At 39.7% G+C, this 12,457-nt stretch overlaps 1 protein-coding gene across 1 annotated transcript in view; it reads right to left on the bottom strand.

The window, feature by feature from the left end:
- The window catches only part of TAF4B (TATA-box binding protein associated factor 4b), a 76,241-nt gene that overhangs the window by 9,321 nt on the left and 54,463 nt on the right, over positions 1–12,457 (bottom strand). The window contains exon 14 of the mRNA XM_071737390.1: positions 3,874–3,993. Coding sequence (XP_071593491.1) covers positions 3,874–3,993 — 120 coding nt within the window. The remainder of the gene's footprint in view (positions 1–3,873; positions 3,994–12,457) is intronic.

The raw sequence follows: 12,457 nt of genomic DNA, 5'->3' as shown, positions 1-12,457 counted from the left end.
GATTCCAGTTGCAGTGACAAGGAGACAAAGCTGTTGCCAAACTAGCTTTGTCATCAAAAAAGCAGCAAAACTTTAAAAAGATAATCCCTGTCTATTTCTTACCATTGAAAACATTATGGGGCATGTTACCAACCAATAAAAACACTGAAACAGAACACAGAATTGGGAAAATAAGCCTGTGGCTTCAAGTTTATTTCTGTTTTGTTTTGTTTTAGAAGTGTTCTCCATTCTCAATATGAGTTATTTTTCAATTCTTTCCACCCTTTAATTCATTACTGGTCACCACATGTCCTCGAAATGAGGGAGAAGAAGAGATGGGTAACTAATATGTGTTTTGGGGTTTGTATATTGATCAAATCCAAAGGCCTCTCCCCCTCATTGTATCCAAAAGTGTCCAGAGGGACCAGCACAAGAGAGATGAAGATATTACCACCTCTGGATTACAAATTGCACCAATTAACACATTTTTACAATAGAGGGATTTTCTTACTAATACTTTCTAAAATTACTTTTTTGAACAATAGCATTCAAATGTTCAGTTGTAGTGAAGAGAAGATGTAAAACTACTCCAACAAGTGGCTCCAGCCAGAAAGGGAAGAATTCCCATTATGCTGATGCTTTTTTTCCTTTCATTAGGCCTAGAGCATTAGCCTTATTTTTTCATTTCATGATCCTCATGGATTTGCCCCAACTGCTATTTCAAGTTTAGTGATACGAAAGCAACAATCATGGCAAGATATAATTTATCATTTTATATTCAGGGTTTTTTAGGTCCAAATTAGTTGACAGATGCTCCTCTGGGCTCTTTCTTTATTTGCTACCTGCCACACTATGAAGTCATGTGGCAGGCTTCTAACTCTAAAGCACATGCTCATTTACCACATGTTCTAAGCTTCCAAATTAAAATAACCCATAATAGGTCTCCTAGGACCAAGTAAAGAAAGCAGAATTTCAGGGAAAAAGACAGGATGAATGTGCAGGAACCAGACACCGAACTATCCCAGAATTAAGACTTCCCAGAAGAGGTGCAAAACCAGTTGGCAAAGGAGGAAGCAGATACTTAGGGCTGAAGAGTCACCCAATTAAACACAGATACTCATTTGTGGAGAAAGGAAACACGGCAGACTGACAAAATGCTGTTCTTTAGCCCTTCACACTTACTGTTATTGCAACAGAAGGTAACAAATCCACACCAACCCAGTCTGCTGAGCTGTACAACTTCCAGTACCCATTACATTTTGGTACAGAATAAAGGCAGGTGAATATGGAACAAATTTGCTTACAGAGTTTTCACTTTTTTAATACATAATGTAAATTATTATTTCTTCCCTGTCCCCCCAAATATCTTAGGACATCAGTTTACATCAATAATGGCTTGGAACAATTCCTTTCCTTTAGCTATTGCAGTAGGCAACAATAAAAAGAAGCTGAACAGAGTCAACTTAGCTCTGACACAGACACAAGAGATACAAAGAACATAATCCAAGCAAAGTTGAAGTCTCAGTAAAAAATCCAAATGCAGTTAGCATAAGTGATTTCACTCAATATTGTCAAAGGATCATTCTTATTCAGGATTAACTTCTTCCATCCTACCCATCTAACAAGATACTCAGCTTAAAAAAACTAATAAATGGTCACTGAAGTATTATGCACAGATTTACTCCTTGCCACCGCATCGCTATGAAGTTCTGACATTTAAGATTTCTTGAGAGTAAAGCTGTCTGTATTTGCAATTTGAAATGAAAAAGTACATCCTGCCTGTTTAAATTATTCTCAGACAGGTTGCCCAAAAAGATGATTTTAAAGATGCCCAAATGTGTATCAGCCTCAGGCCATATTGTACTTGCTTTCAGTTTCAAAGACCTCCTTTCATCTCTGAAGAATGGAATGTTGTTTACTGCTCAGGATGTTTTGCCATGTTATCATGAATGTATTACAAATGTACTGCTTCTTGAACTAGAGAATGTTTGTCAAAATCATTCTTTATTCTACATGAGAAGTCTAAAGCCTTTTATAAATCCTACTCAGATTTACTGGGACATTTAAACATTTAAGTATAAACATCTTTGTCAAGTTTGCTATCCTGCATAATTTCATAAAAAAGGGTCCACAGAGAATTGCTTTCTGGTAGCGTGAAGCCTGAAGTACTAGGCACTGGAATGCAAGAAATGCATGTGAGAAACAAAAGTAGTTGCACAGGCAAAATTACTTTCACCTACTGCCCTCACAACTCACTCTAGAAAGGCCACCTATATGAGAAGGATCTTAAAATATAGGAGGTAAATTTGAGACCATGAAATACTATGAGGATCATGGTCAGTTTTAGGCACATCATTTCCCTATCCTTTTCAAGTGGCAATATAAATAATGGATCAGCACCTCACAACAGCAACACTGTTATCTGTCTTTCTTTGGCACAATCTCATGAAGCTTTTAATAAAGTAGACACAGCAGGCAATGAGAAATAACTGAAAAGCACCTAAAAGGCAGACTTGTTAAATATTCAGAAACAAATTCGGCAATAATTACAGAAAACCACTATGAAGAACAGGAATGGTTACTTGATAGAAGCTTGAGGGAAGAGGAGAAAAGGACGGGGAAAACAGTTCTTGTGCTAGACTAATTTTTTCAAGTTTTTCCAGTAGTATTATTAAAAAAGTAGCTATATACCTTCAACTTCATGTGAAAGTGCATTAAAAAACTTCAAAGTAGTGAAGAGTAGCTGCTCAAAAGCTGGGAATGCTGTTTTCTGCAGCTTGTTTAGACATAGATTTCTTTTCCCTTTACTTGTATTAAAAAGGGAGCATTCAATGAGCTAATTGTGTCTCCACATCAGAATAAAATCAAAGAAACAAGTCTACCTCACCTCCTTAGAGAGGTCCCTTGCAACAGTCCAGGCTGAGGGTGCAGACTGCCTCAGTTACATTGCAAATAGCTAAATTTTATACAAGGTCCTTCCAGCATGCAAAAAAACCCCAAAACACTGAAGTATTTTCAATCCTAGCTTCTCTTTAAGCTTCCTAGGCCACAAGAATAAAAAAGACTTAAGGCTTATTAGAAAGAACAACTTTACCACTGCTTCCTCCACACATGAGTTACTTTCCAGGCTTCTGCTCCCTGTGCTTGGGTCAGTGGCCAACCAGTCATTCACTTGAGCAATACCAAGGCTTCACAAGAAAGAGGAGAAACTAGTGACAACATTTGAATGACAGCTTTCAACATGTTTCTCCCACTTCCACCCACGATGATGATCTTGAACATTAGTAGGCTGTCAGCCTCCTTGGAAAGAACTTCTGCAGCCCTGTAAGCTTTCCAGGTCCTGGAAACAGTTAATCTCCAGTGCAATGTTAAGAGAGACAGAAAAGGTGACCTGACTCATTGCAGGACCTGAATGGTCCAGCTTTCTTTACTGATTTTGTAGGGGAAGGATCTAACCAAGGTAAACTGCTCAGTCTCTATGCACTGGAAAAAAAGTCCACAGCCGAATGTCATAGCAAGAGCCTTTTCAAAAGAAACTGAAAACAAACACTGTGACTTCAGCTGAGGGACCATGACAACTAACTGCTGTGGAAGAACACACCACAGCTTCATCACCCTCCACTGAAGATGGAAGTTTCTCCAAGCCATCATTTTGTTGAGTGCTTTACAGACAGTGCCCTTATCTGCAGTTCTTCCCATAGTGCACAATTAAACATCTCCATCAAATTTACCAGAAAAAATACTTTTCTAACACAAAGTTTCTGGTTTTCTTACAGTATGTAACCAGCCATTTCATGTAGGAGAATTCTCACTTCTTCCTACAGGGAAGGATAAAAGTAATTCAGTATGAAGACAAAGCACCACCATGCAAATCACTGCAAGGTAAGTCCATACCTCCAGCCCAGATACAACGTTTGCTGAATCCAATGGTCTTTTCTTCCTTGGTCCAATGGCTGCCAAAGCTGTGAGGTTGGCTTCTCTTTGTTGCATTTGAGCTAACTCCAATTGCTGCATCTAATTTAAAAAGAAAAAACACCTTTGTTAATTATGACAAACAATATTCTAAAAAGGTCTTGGTTCTCTTTACAGGAGCTTCACACAGCTCTGCAGTCCCTACTGAGACAATATGTTTCACAGAATCTTTTCCTGTCCTTCCAGACACTTCTGACATATTCTAATATAACAAAACTCAGTCATACTTAGAGCCTTGGAACACTCATGACCCTATAGACAACACTGCGTAGAAGTAACACTTTATGGAGACCACACTGTAGTGTCTAGGTAGCTTCAATAGAAACCTTGCTCCTGCTTCCTCAGGTCATAAGCTTTGCCATTTCTAATTAAGAGAAACTATTGACCAGAAATGGCTTAAAGAGGTTGGATTAGTATTAAAAGTAGAAGTTGCCAGCTTCTGTGAGCTGAATGCATTCTTTAGTCAGAATCTTAATTAATGACTGCACAAGCAAGACATTCAATTTCTTCAGGAGTAGTACCTGAACCCAGCACTCAAATATTGCCATTCTGAAATATCTTATCATCCAACTGAAGAGGATGCTGTCAGTTTACTGAAATTCTTTCTTTTCCCTGTACATACTTGAATCTTCAGCTATATCTGAATCAAGTTAGACATATACTGCTATATTTATTTTCACTCGCCTCCAAAAACTGCTCAACACAAAAAAAAACCTTGGAAACAATCTCTGCTTGGGTTAGATAAATTTGATATAGGAGAGAAACCAGTAGTTGAGACAATCAAAGAAAAAAAGGGATAATATTTATCTCTGCAATTCAAAGTACACAGTACTTCATTCTGTTCAGTTAGTATAGATGCCAGCAGCTCTGGAGCTCAACCCAGTCAGGTCTGCAGGCAGGCTGATGACCTTGGATTGCCCACCTTGCCAATGCAACCATGCTGCTTTCAGACCAAACAGCTGTCCAACTTGGAGCATGGATGATCATGGGAAGAGCTCCTTTTTCTCTGGAGAGAAAGAAAACTTTTGTATTTACTCGAGTTTGTCCTTAAATACAAACCTCTGGATTTGATGTTAACCCTTAGATGATCTGACGTGCAACTAGACCAGCTCCTTAGCCCATTGCTCTCCTCACTCTCAGGACTTACAAAATTGCTTGGATGCAAACCCTTTGCCTGCCTGTATGTGCCTTATCTTTAAAGAAAGTACAGCCTTATTATAGTAGCAAAGCATCCAACCCTCTTCCCTTCTTCTTCCCCAGCCCCCCCAGTCATAAAAACAGTTAATTAGAATTCCTCATCCAGTCAGTACAGATATTTTGCTTACTAAGCAAGCATGCACTGTTTTTTTTTTGCTTTTCAGCTCTCAGAGATCCCACTTAGTAAGAACTGAGCTCGTACCATCTACATGACATTATTCCCCCACTTGTTACTATTTAAATAAAGAAGAATAAGGAAATAGTGTGGGGTTTGTGTGTGTGTGTGTGTGTGTGTGTGTCTTGGGGAGGAGGGCTGCTTAGTTGGGTGGATTTTTTCACAAGTCTTATTTTACTTCAGATAGGTAAACGTGTTCTTACTTCAGTGATGCTGGCAGCTCCACATCAAGTATAGCAGCAGCCAGGCTACTGAAAGAAAAATGGTGTTTCAGTGGAGATTCCTAAAAAGACATCTTGCCCTGGAAGGTGCCAACTACAAACATGGTTTTTCAGCAGAAATCAGGAAATGCAAGACTTTGACATACACACATTGAGAACAATTTGTTTTCTGGTTGGGATTTTTTGTGGGGTTTTTTAATTTGTTTGCTTGTTTTTAAAGATGAGACAAATGTGTCAGTTATGAAAACAACACTATTGTTAAGTCAGCTTTGATCACACATTGTGTAGGTTTTTGCTTACAGAAAAGCAGTTGTACTTCCTCAATGCTAAATACCATCATTCAATAACCAGAGAGACACTATTCTTCCTTTTGTGTGCATTGTAAACACTCAACCTTACTTATCAAAATTCATTCAGTTCTGAATGGAGACTTGTTTGTTTTAGAGAGAGTAAAATTTTATGTCCCTTAAACCTGAAAATTACTAGTGTTCTGCAATTGCTTGAAGTTACCTGCAGCCAGCCTACTTGCAGAGGGAAGATAAACTTGCCTTTATTCTCAGTCTTAAATGTGTATACTCACACTCAGAAACATGTTGCAACCAATCAGGGATGGGGGGGGTGAAATAAGACTAAAAGTGAAAAATTAACTTGAAAGTTCACAAACACCATGGAACACTGACACTTAGAAAATATTTTTATATGACATCTTCATCACTTCCCAATATAATCAGAAGCAAATAAGCACTGAAATTCTTTGGTGGGGGCACATGCTGACTCACTTCCTGCCTCAGCTGCTCAGGCCTCCAACACCTGGAGCAATTCCTATTTACAGGAAGCTCCAGAGCATCCCTGTAGTAGTAACACCTTCCAGCTAGCAATGCAGTTCTGTCCTCGTGGTGGTCACGTGTACAGAAGTTTGTGACAAGAAGAGACACTACAACATGCCATCAACATGGCATCCCTCTGGGGGCACATTAAATTTCAAAAGGCTCCAGTGGTAAAGAAAACCAGAAGGGGAAAGATGATTTGCTTTACTTTTAGGAATCATTACACTTAAAACAAGAAGGATTTTTAAAACCATCTAAAATCCAAACAAACCAAATGCCTTTACTAGCCTGACCATGTGCCTTCATTCCCAGCAGCCATACAAAAACAGCCCTCCTCTCCCTCAACCCTACAAAACACATCCAAGCCAGCTTCACCACAATTAGACATATGAAAAAGCAGGTGCCTGGTGAACATTTGATCATTGGCTTGAAGCAGAATTGAAATAAGACCCCCTCTACTTTTTAAAGCTGATGGTAAAGCTGTGGTAAAGACCAAGGACAAGAGGCAGAGCTAGCAATTAAATAATGAGAGGGCTTTGGGTCAGTATTGGGAAGAAATTCCTCAGTGTGAGGATAGTGAGACAGTGGCACAAGTTACCCAGTGAAGTTGTGGATGCCACATCCCTGGAAGTGTTCAAGGCCAGGTTGGATGGGGCTTTTTAGTAGGTGGTGCCCCTAACTATGGCAGAGTGGTTGGAACCAGAGGGTCTTTAAAGGTCCCTTCCAACACAGAACCACCCAGTACAGGGTGGAGGGGACTGGGTGTGTTGAGTGCCTCTTGGTGGATTACCAGGATGATGCTCTGGCTGAGGGCTGGGTAGCACCTGGGCATCATAACTCCTTTATCCTACACAATCCAAGCTGACAAAGCATACTGTCAACAGAGATGCCCTCCAGAAGCTTGCACTGCTGCTGGAGGACAGCACTGGCAGAAAACCCACTGGTGCAAAGGATGGTATGAAATGGTGTGCTTTCTAGAGACAGAATTGATGCATTAGTGACCAGGCAACTCCCAAGAAAACACCAGAAATGCAGCCATTAACATCATCTACTCTTCTCAATACATTTCCACCTACTACACAGTCAAATGATTTTTCAGATCAGGCAGAATCTCACCAGGGTTTTGGAGCAAAAGAAAAAAGAGAAATCATAGTCTCTTTTCATTCTAGACATCTTGGGGATTTTTCTGAGAACATAATTAAGACAAATGAATTTAAACACTCAATCTCCATAATGGACTCAACAGATCCCCATTAAGTGTTATGGGCAGGCATCCAAATTACCCCGCTGAAGCCAGCAAAATCATCTTTTCATCAAGTTCTGTTGCATTAAAAAGCGTGAGATTAAATGTCCAAACATTGTGTTAGCAGTTAAAAGCACAGTATAAGAGAAGACAGGCAGATAACATCAAGGGATACCCGAGGATACTGGCTGGCTAAATACTGCTGGATTTTCCTAAACAAGATTAGGAAAGAACAAGAGGCAACTATGTTGAGTCAAATCTTTCTTTAACAGACAGTTTTGTAGCACACAAACTAGGGTAGAAAGATGACTGCAGCAACTGAAATGTCCTATATACACTTCACTAAAATATAAAACAGAAAAGCTGCACCTAGTAACTGTTTCTTTTCTGGGGGCCAGCTTTACTAGTGTTGGTGTCTCTGACTAGAACAGGATAGAAACAGGAACTGTCATACTCATGTTTGTATCTTGAAAATAGCTTTTTTTTTTTCTTTTGAAGACAGAAGTGTATAATGGCAACTCAAGAGGAGCAGGGGGAACCTGCATCATGCATCAGCCCCAAAAATGAGCAAGTTTGTCCTCAACCTGACCTACTTCAACTACTGAAAGATGCTGCTGTTCACCACAACAGAAAAATACAACACATGTCCTGCACAAAATTTATTCCTCAAGAAAAGCACTGAGAGGGGACAGTCTCCAGGCAAGAGGCAAATGAATGTTCATGCTCCTTCTTCCCCCCCCCTTTCCAATTTTTACATATGCTCAGAATAGCAGTACAAAGAGTTCTAAAATCCTGTGTATAAAGATCAAATTGCTATGAAAACATCTCAAGACTTGTAAAATATTCTTTGTTGCTGCTGGCTTTTTTAATAATAAAAATAGGGTTTAAAGTCTGGTCGGCAGCAAGCAGGAATCTCTAGGGTGACACAATAACCATTTAGGTTAATCTGACCTGCAGCACAAATCAAGAAGCAAGGTATATTTTAAAGTTCTCCCTCATAGTGAAATGGCATTCGCAGCATGGCTGTAATCACACACAATGAAAGGTTTTAAAATTGACCTCTCTGTTCTTCACTCAATCCTCTACTGAGAAAAATATTTCTTTTCCCGTTCACAGAAATTCTCTCTCACTTCTGTCTCATACTCCACATCTCAGAAAACACGCAAAACCTATTTCCACTACCACACCAATGACTTTTTTGCGTCATTTTAATATTAAAAAATAAATTTCAAGCTTCATAAGATGAGCAGTACTTCAGCTACAAGATGCTGAGACTATTTTTAAAACAATACTGCAAGCTGGTCCCAAAACCTTTCACTTATGAAGTACGTGATATATGGTTGTTGAATTATTTGAGCTCTGATACCATTAAATGACACAAATCTTGCAAGGTTTTCCTTAAGCACTGCAACAAAGCTAACCTCTTAAACACAACTGAAGGAAGTAAAAAGTATACTCCACTACAAATAAGGTCAACTAATTCATGCTAATCCATGATATGTACAGCACCAGGTGGGTGCATCATCAAAGGGGGAAAGGAAGAGCTACCCAGGTGAATACAGGTTCACATTCTAATAGGAGTAACAAACCCGCTCACATTTGGTCACAAAGTCCCCAAAGCAGAACACTGCAGTTGCTGTAAGCTTTTACAGAAAACAAAGAACATGAAACCTTTACTCTTTAGATACTCAAGAGTAGTTTTAGCAGGGAGGATTTCCCTAAAAGTAGAGACAAGAAACTAAGCATCTGTAGGGCCTCATAGAGCAGTAGCAGGAACGAGGTTAAAGTAAAGCCAAGCATGTGGCACTTGTCCAGTACGATGCTGGTGGATGACACTGATCTCAAGAAATTCATACCACTGCCTACTTCTGCAGGAGCTTCAATATGTACAGTATTGGGAAACAAATTAATAGAGATTTCTCCATTTCTCAGATTTAAGTGCTAGGAGTTTGTGTTTAGGAAAAAACCCAAAAATAGGCTTGGCACTGCAATAACAAACAAATAGTCGTATGGATATAAAAGAGCTCAGAAGAAATGCTGGCAAGACAGATGGGGAAGCTAAACACCACAATTCTGTACTTGGTTATAATTAATATAAAGGAAAGACTGAAAAGTGTATGTACAAGGGTTTAATATAAAGAAAAAAGTGAGAATGTCACAACATATGACATTGTAGGCTGACAGAATATGAGACAGATGAAATAAATATTTAAAGTAAAAGAAGAACTGTCAGGAAAGGAAACCAGGGAAGGCTGAAGACAAGTTAATGTATGCCTAAGGGTTATGTGTGCTATCCAGCAATAAGTGCATCAGAAGTAATAAAAACACTAACGTAAATGAGCAAAAATTCATATAAGACTTGCAGGGGTATAAAAGCAAGGAATATAAGCATGCAAAAGAGGCAGAAGCCCCCAACTCTTCAAGCTTCCACCATAAAGAAAATTAAACAATAAATTAATGAATATTCAAACTCTAAGTAAGTCAAAGCAACTGTGGACAAATATCAGCATTTACTTTTTTACAGACTGCATCAGTGAAAAAGGAACCTGAACATCTAAGTGGTCCTTTTTACTGCCCATTACTATACAATTTAAAAAAATTAAATACTGAGGTGCCTTTTAAGTGGAGTCACTTATACCACTGAACTGACTCCTCTCTCTTCTATCCATTCTTTTTTCCTGACCATTTTTCCCAAGTTCCACTGGGTTTCATTGTGTCTCCTATGAAGTACTTAGAAAGTTTTCTACTGCTCCCAATCACAGAATTATCTCGGTTAGAAGGGACCTCTGAGATAAAGTCCAACCCTTAATCCACTATAACTGTGGTTCCCAGACCATGGCACTGAGTGCCACATCAGACTCTTCTTAAAAACCTCCAGGGATGGGGAATCCACCCCCTCCCTGGGCAGCCCATTCCATTACCTCTTCACCCTCTCTGTAAAGAATTTTTTCCTAATATCCAACCTAAACCTCCCCTGGCACAACTTGAGACCGTGCCCTCTTGTCTTACTGGGAGCTGCCTGGGAAAAGAGACCAACCCCCCCCTGGCTACCCCGTTCTTTCAGGGAGTTGTAGAGAGTGATGAGGTCTCCCCTGAGCCTCCTCTTCTCCAGGCTGAACAGCCCCAGCTCCCTCAGCCCTTCCTTACAGGACTTGTGCTGGATCCCTTCACAGCCTCCTTGCTCTTCTCTGGACCTGCTCCAGCACCTCAATCTCCTTCCTGAACTGAGGGGCCCAAAACTGGACACAGGACTCAAGCTGTGGCCTCACCAGGGCTGAGTACAGGGGCAGAATCACTTCCTTGGACCTGCTGGCCACGCTGTTCCTGATACAGGCCAGGATGCCATTGGCCTTCTTGGCTACCTGGGCACACTGCTGGCTCATGTTCATCTTCCTGTCAATCCAGACTCCCAGGTCCCTCTCTGCCTGGCTGCTCTCAGCCACTCTGTGCTCTGTCAATTCTCCACTCATTGACGTCAGAAAAAAATAACTCATTTTCTTCACATGGCATTTAAGCATTTTAAGGAACTTGAGATGAAAATGAAAAATAAACTTTAAAAATCTGTTTGCAATCCCAAGCCTTTCACACTGGTATCATAACTCTCAACAAGCATTATTGCCTCCAGCCTCCACCTTTCCTATACAGAACTTTCTGCCCAACAGGTTGACTGAGGCTGGAATAGCAGACTTCTCATATGGGGGACATTCTCTGAGGAAAACTGACATTTGAAAGTTTCATATTTAAACATTTATCATCCTCTCCTCTTGTCTATAATGCAATTTATCTTCTTACAATTGCTACCTTTCAAACTGCTTTAATTAGCCATACAATTAGTTTCCACTGACTTTTCCCTCTGTTGTAATTTATATTTAACAATAGAAAGGTAGAATAGCATGCACTGGTTTGATAGGCACTCTTAACTTATCATAGGGCTGTATGTAATACTGTAGGATTCTCTCAGGATAATATTGCACATACCTGATTCACTAGACAAACAGCCCCTACCATGGCTGTGTGCCACAAGACCAGGTGCCTTTTCTGGTTAGAACTAAAGGGTGCAATGCAGTAAGATAGGTTGGAGAAAACAGATTTTTTTTTTTTTTTTTTTTTTTGCAGGATATCCGTGAAGCAATTTGCCCATAGGAAAAAAAAATAATTCTTCAGTTAATATTTGACATTCTTCAATCTATAAATAAGCAGGTGCCCACATAATTTTACAAAAAAAGGTCCAGGGTACAGTGATTTCTTGATTCCTAATCTTACCTATTCTGGTTAAGACCTTTCCTAAGTGTAGTCTAGAATAATCTAGAACACCTGGAGCATTACAATTACACCCTGTAGTTTTTGCTTCAGATGCTATCACATTCAAGAAGACCACTCAATTACCATCAGCACACCTGCATTATCACAACAGGACAGTGTCCAGTCTTTGTACTGTATTACTTTAAAACCAGTCACAGTTTTTATAAATGATACGGTTTTGAATTATTTTCAGCTACTCTAACATTGTGCATTTACTCACTCTTGAGGTCTCAAAGACAGAGAATGCTGAAGACTTTTATCTTCAATCTGTAATTACTAGTCCACCTCATCAGGCAGTCCACCCAGCACTCCTTCTCAGCACAGAACACTCTGGCCCTCCATCATCATCTTTTTCTTGTACTTTTAGTCCTAAAATTTCCTCTATTAGCAAGATTCTAATCCAAGGCCATATGCTCAGCTCATTACTTGTCCATTACAGTGTCTTAGAGAAACCTGGAAAAGGCTAATTTGACAATCCAAAACAGGCTTAATGGACTTGGAGGGGTGGGTGTGGGTGTTAGTTTTTCACTAAACTGAGGAT

This window comes from Heliangelus exortis, chromosome 2 (assembly GCF_036169615.1).
Source record: "Heliangelus exortis chromosome 2, bHelExo1.hap1, whole genome shotgun sequence".
In the NCBI taxonomy this organism is placed as follows: domain Eukaryota; kingdom Metazoa; phylum Chordata; class Aves; order Apodiformes; family Trochilidae; genus Heliangelus; species Heliangelus exortis.
Note: the sequence above shows the minus strand (reverse complement) of the source record. Positions and strands in the feature narration are given on the sequence as shown.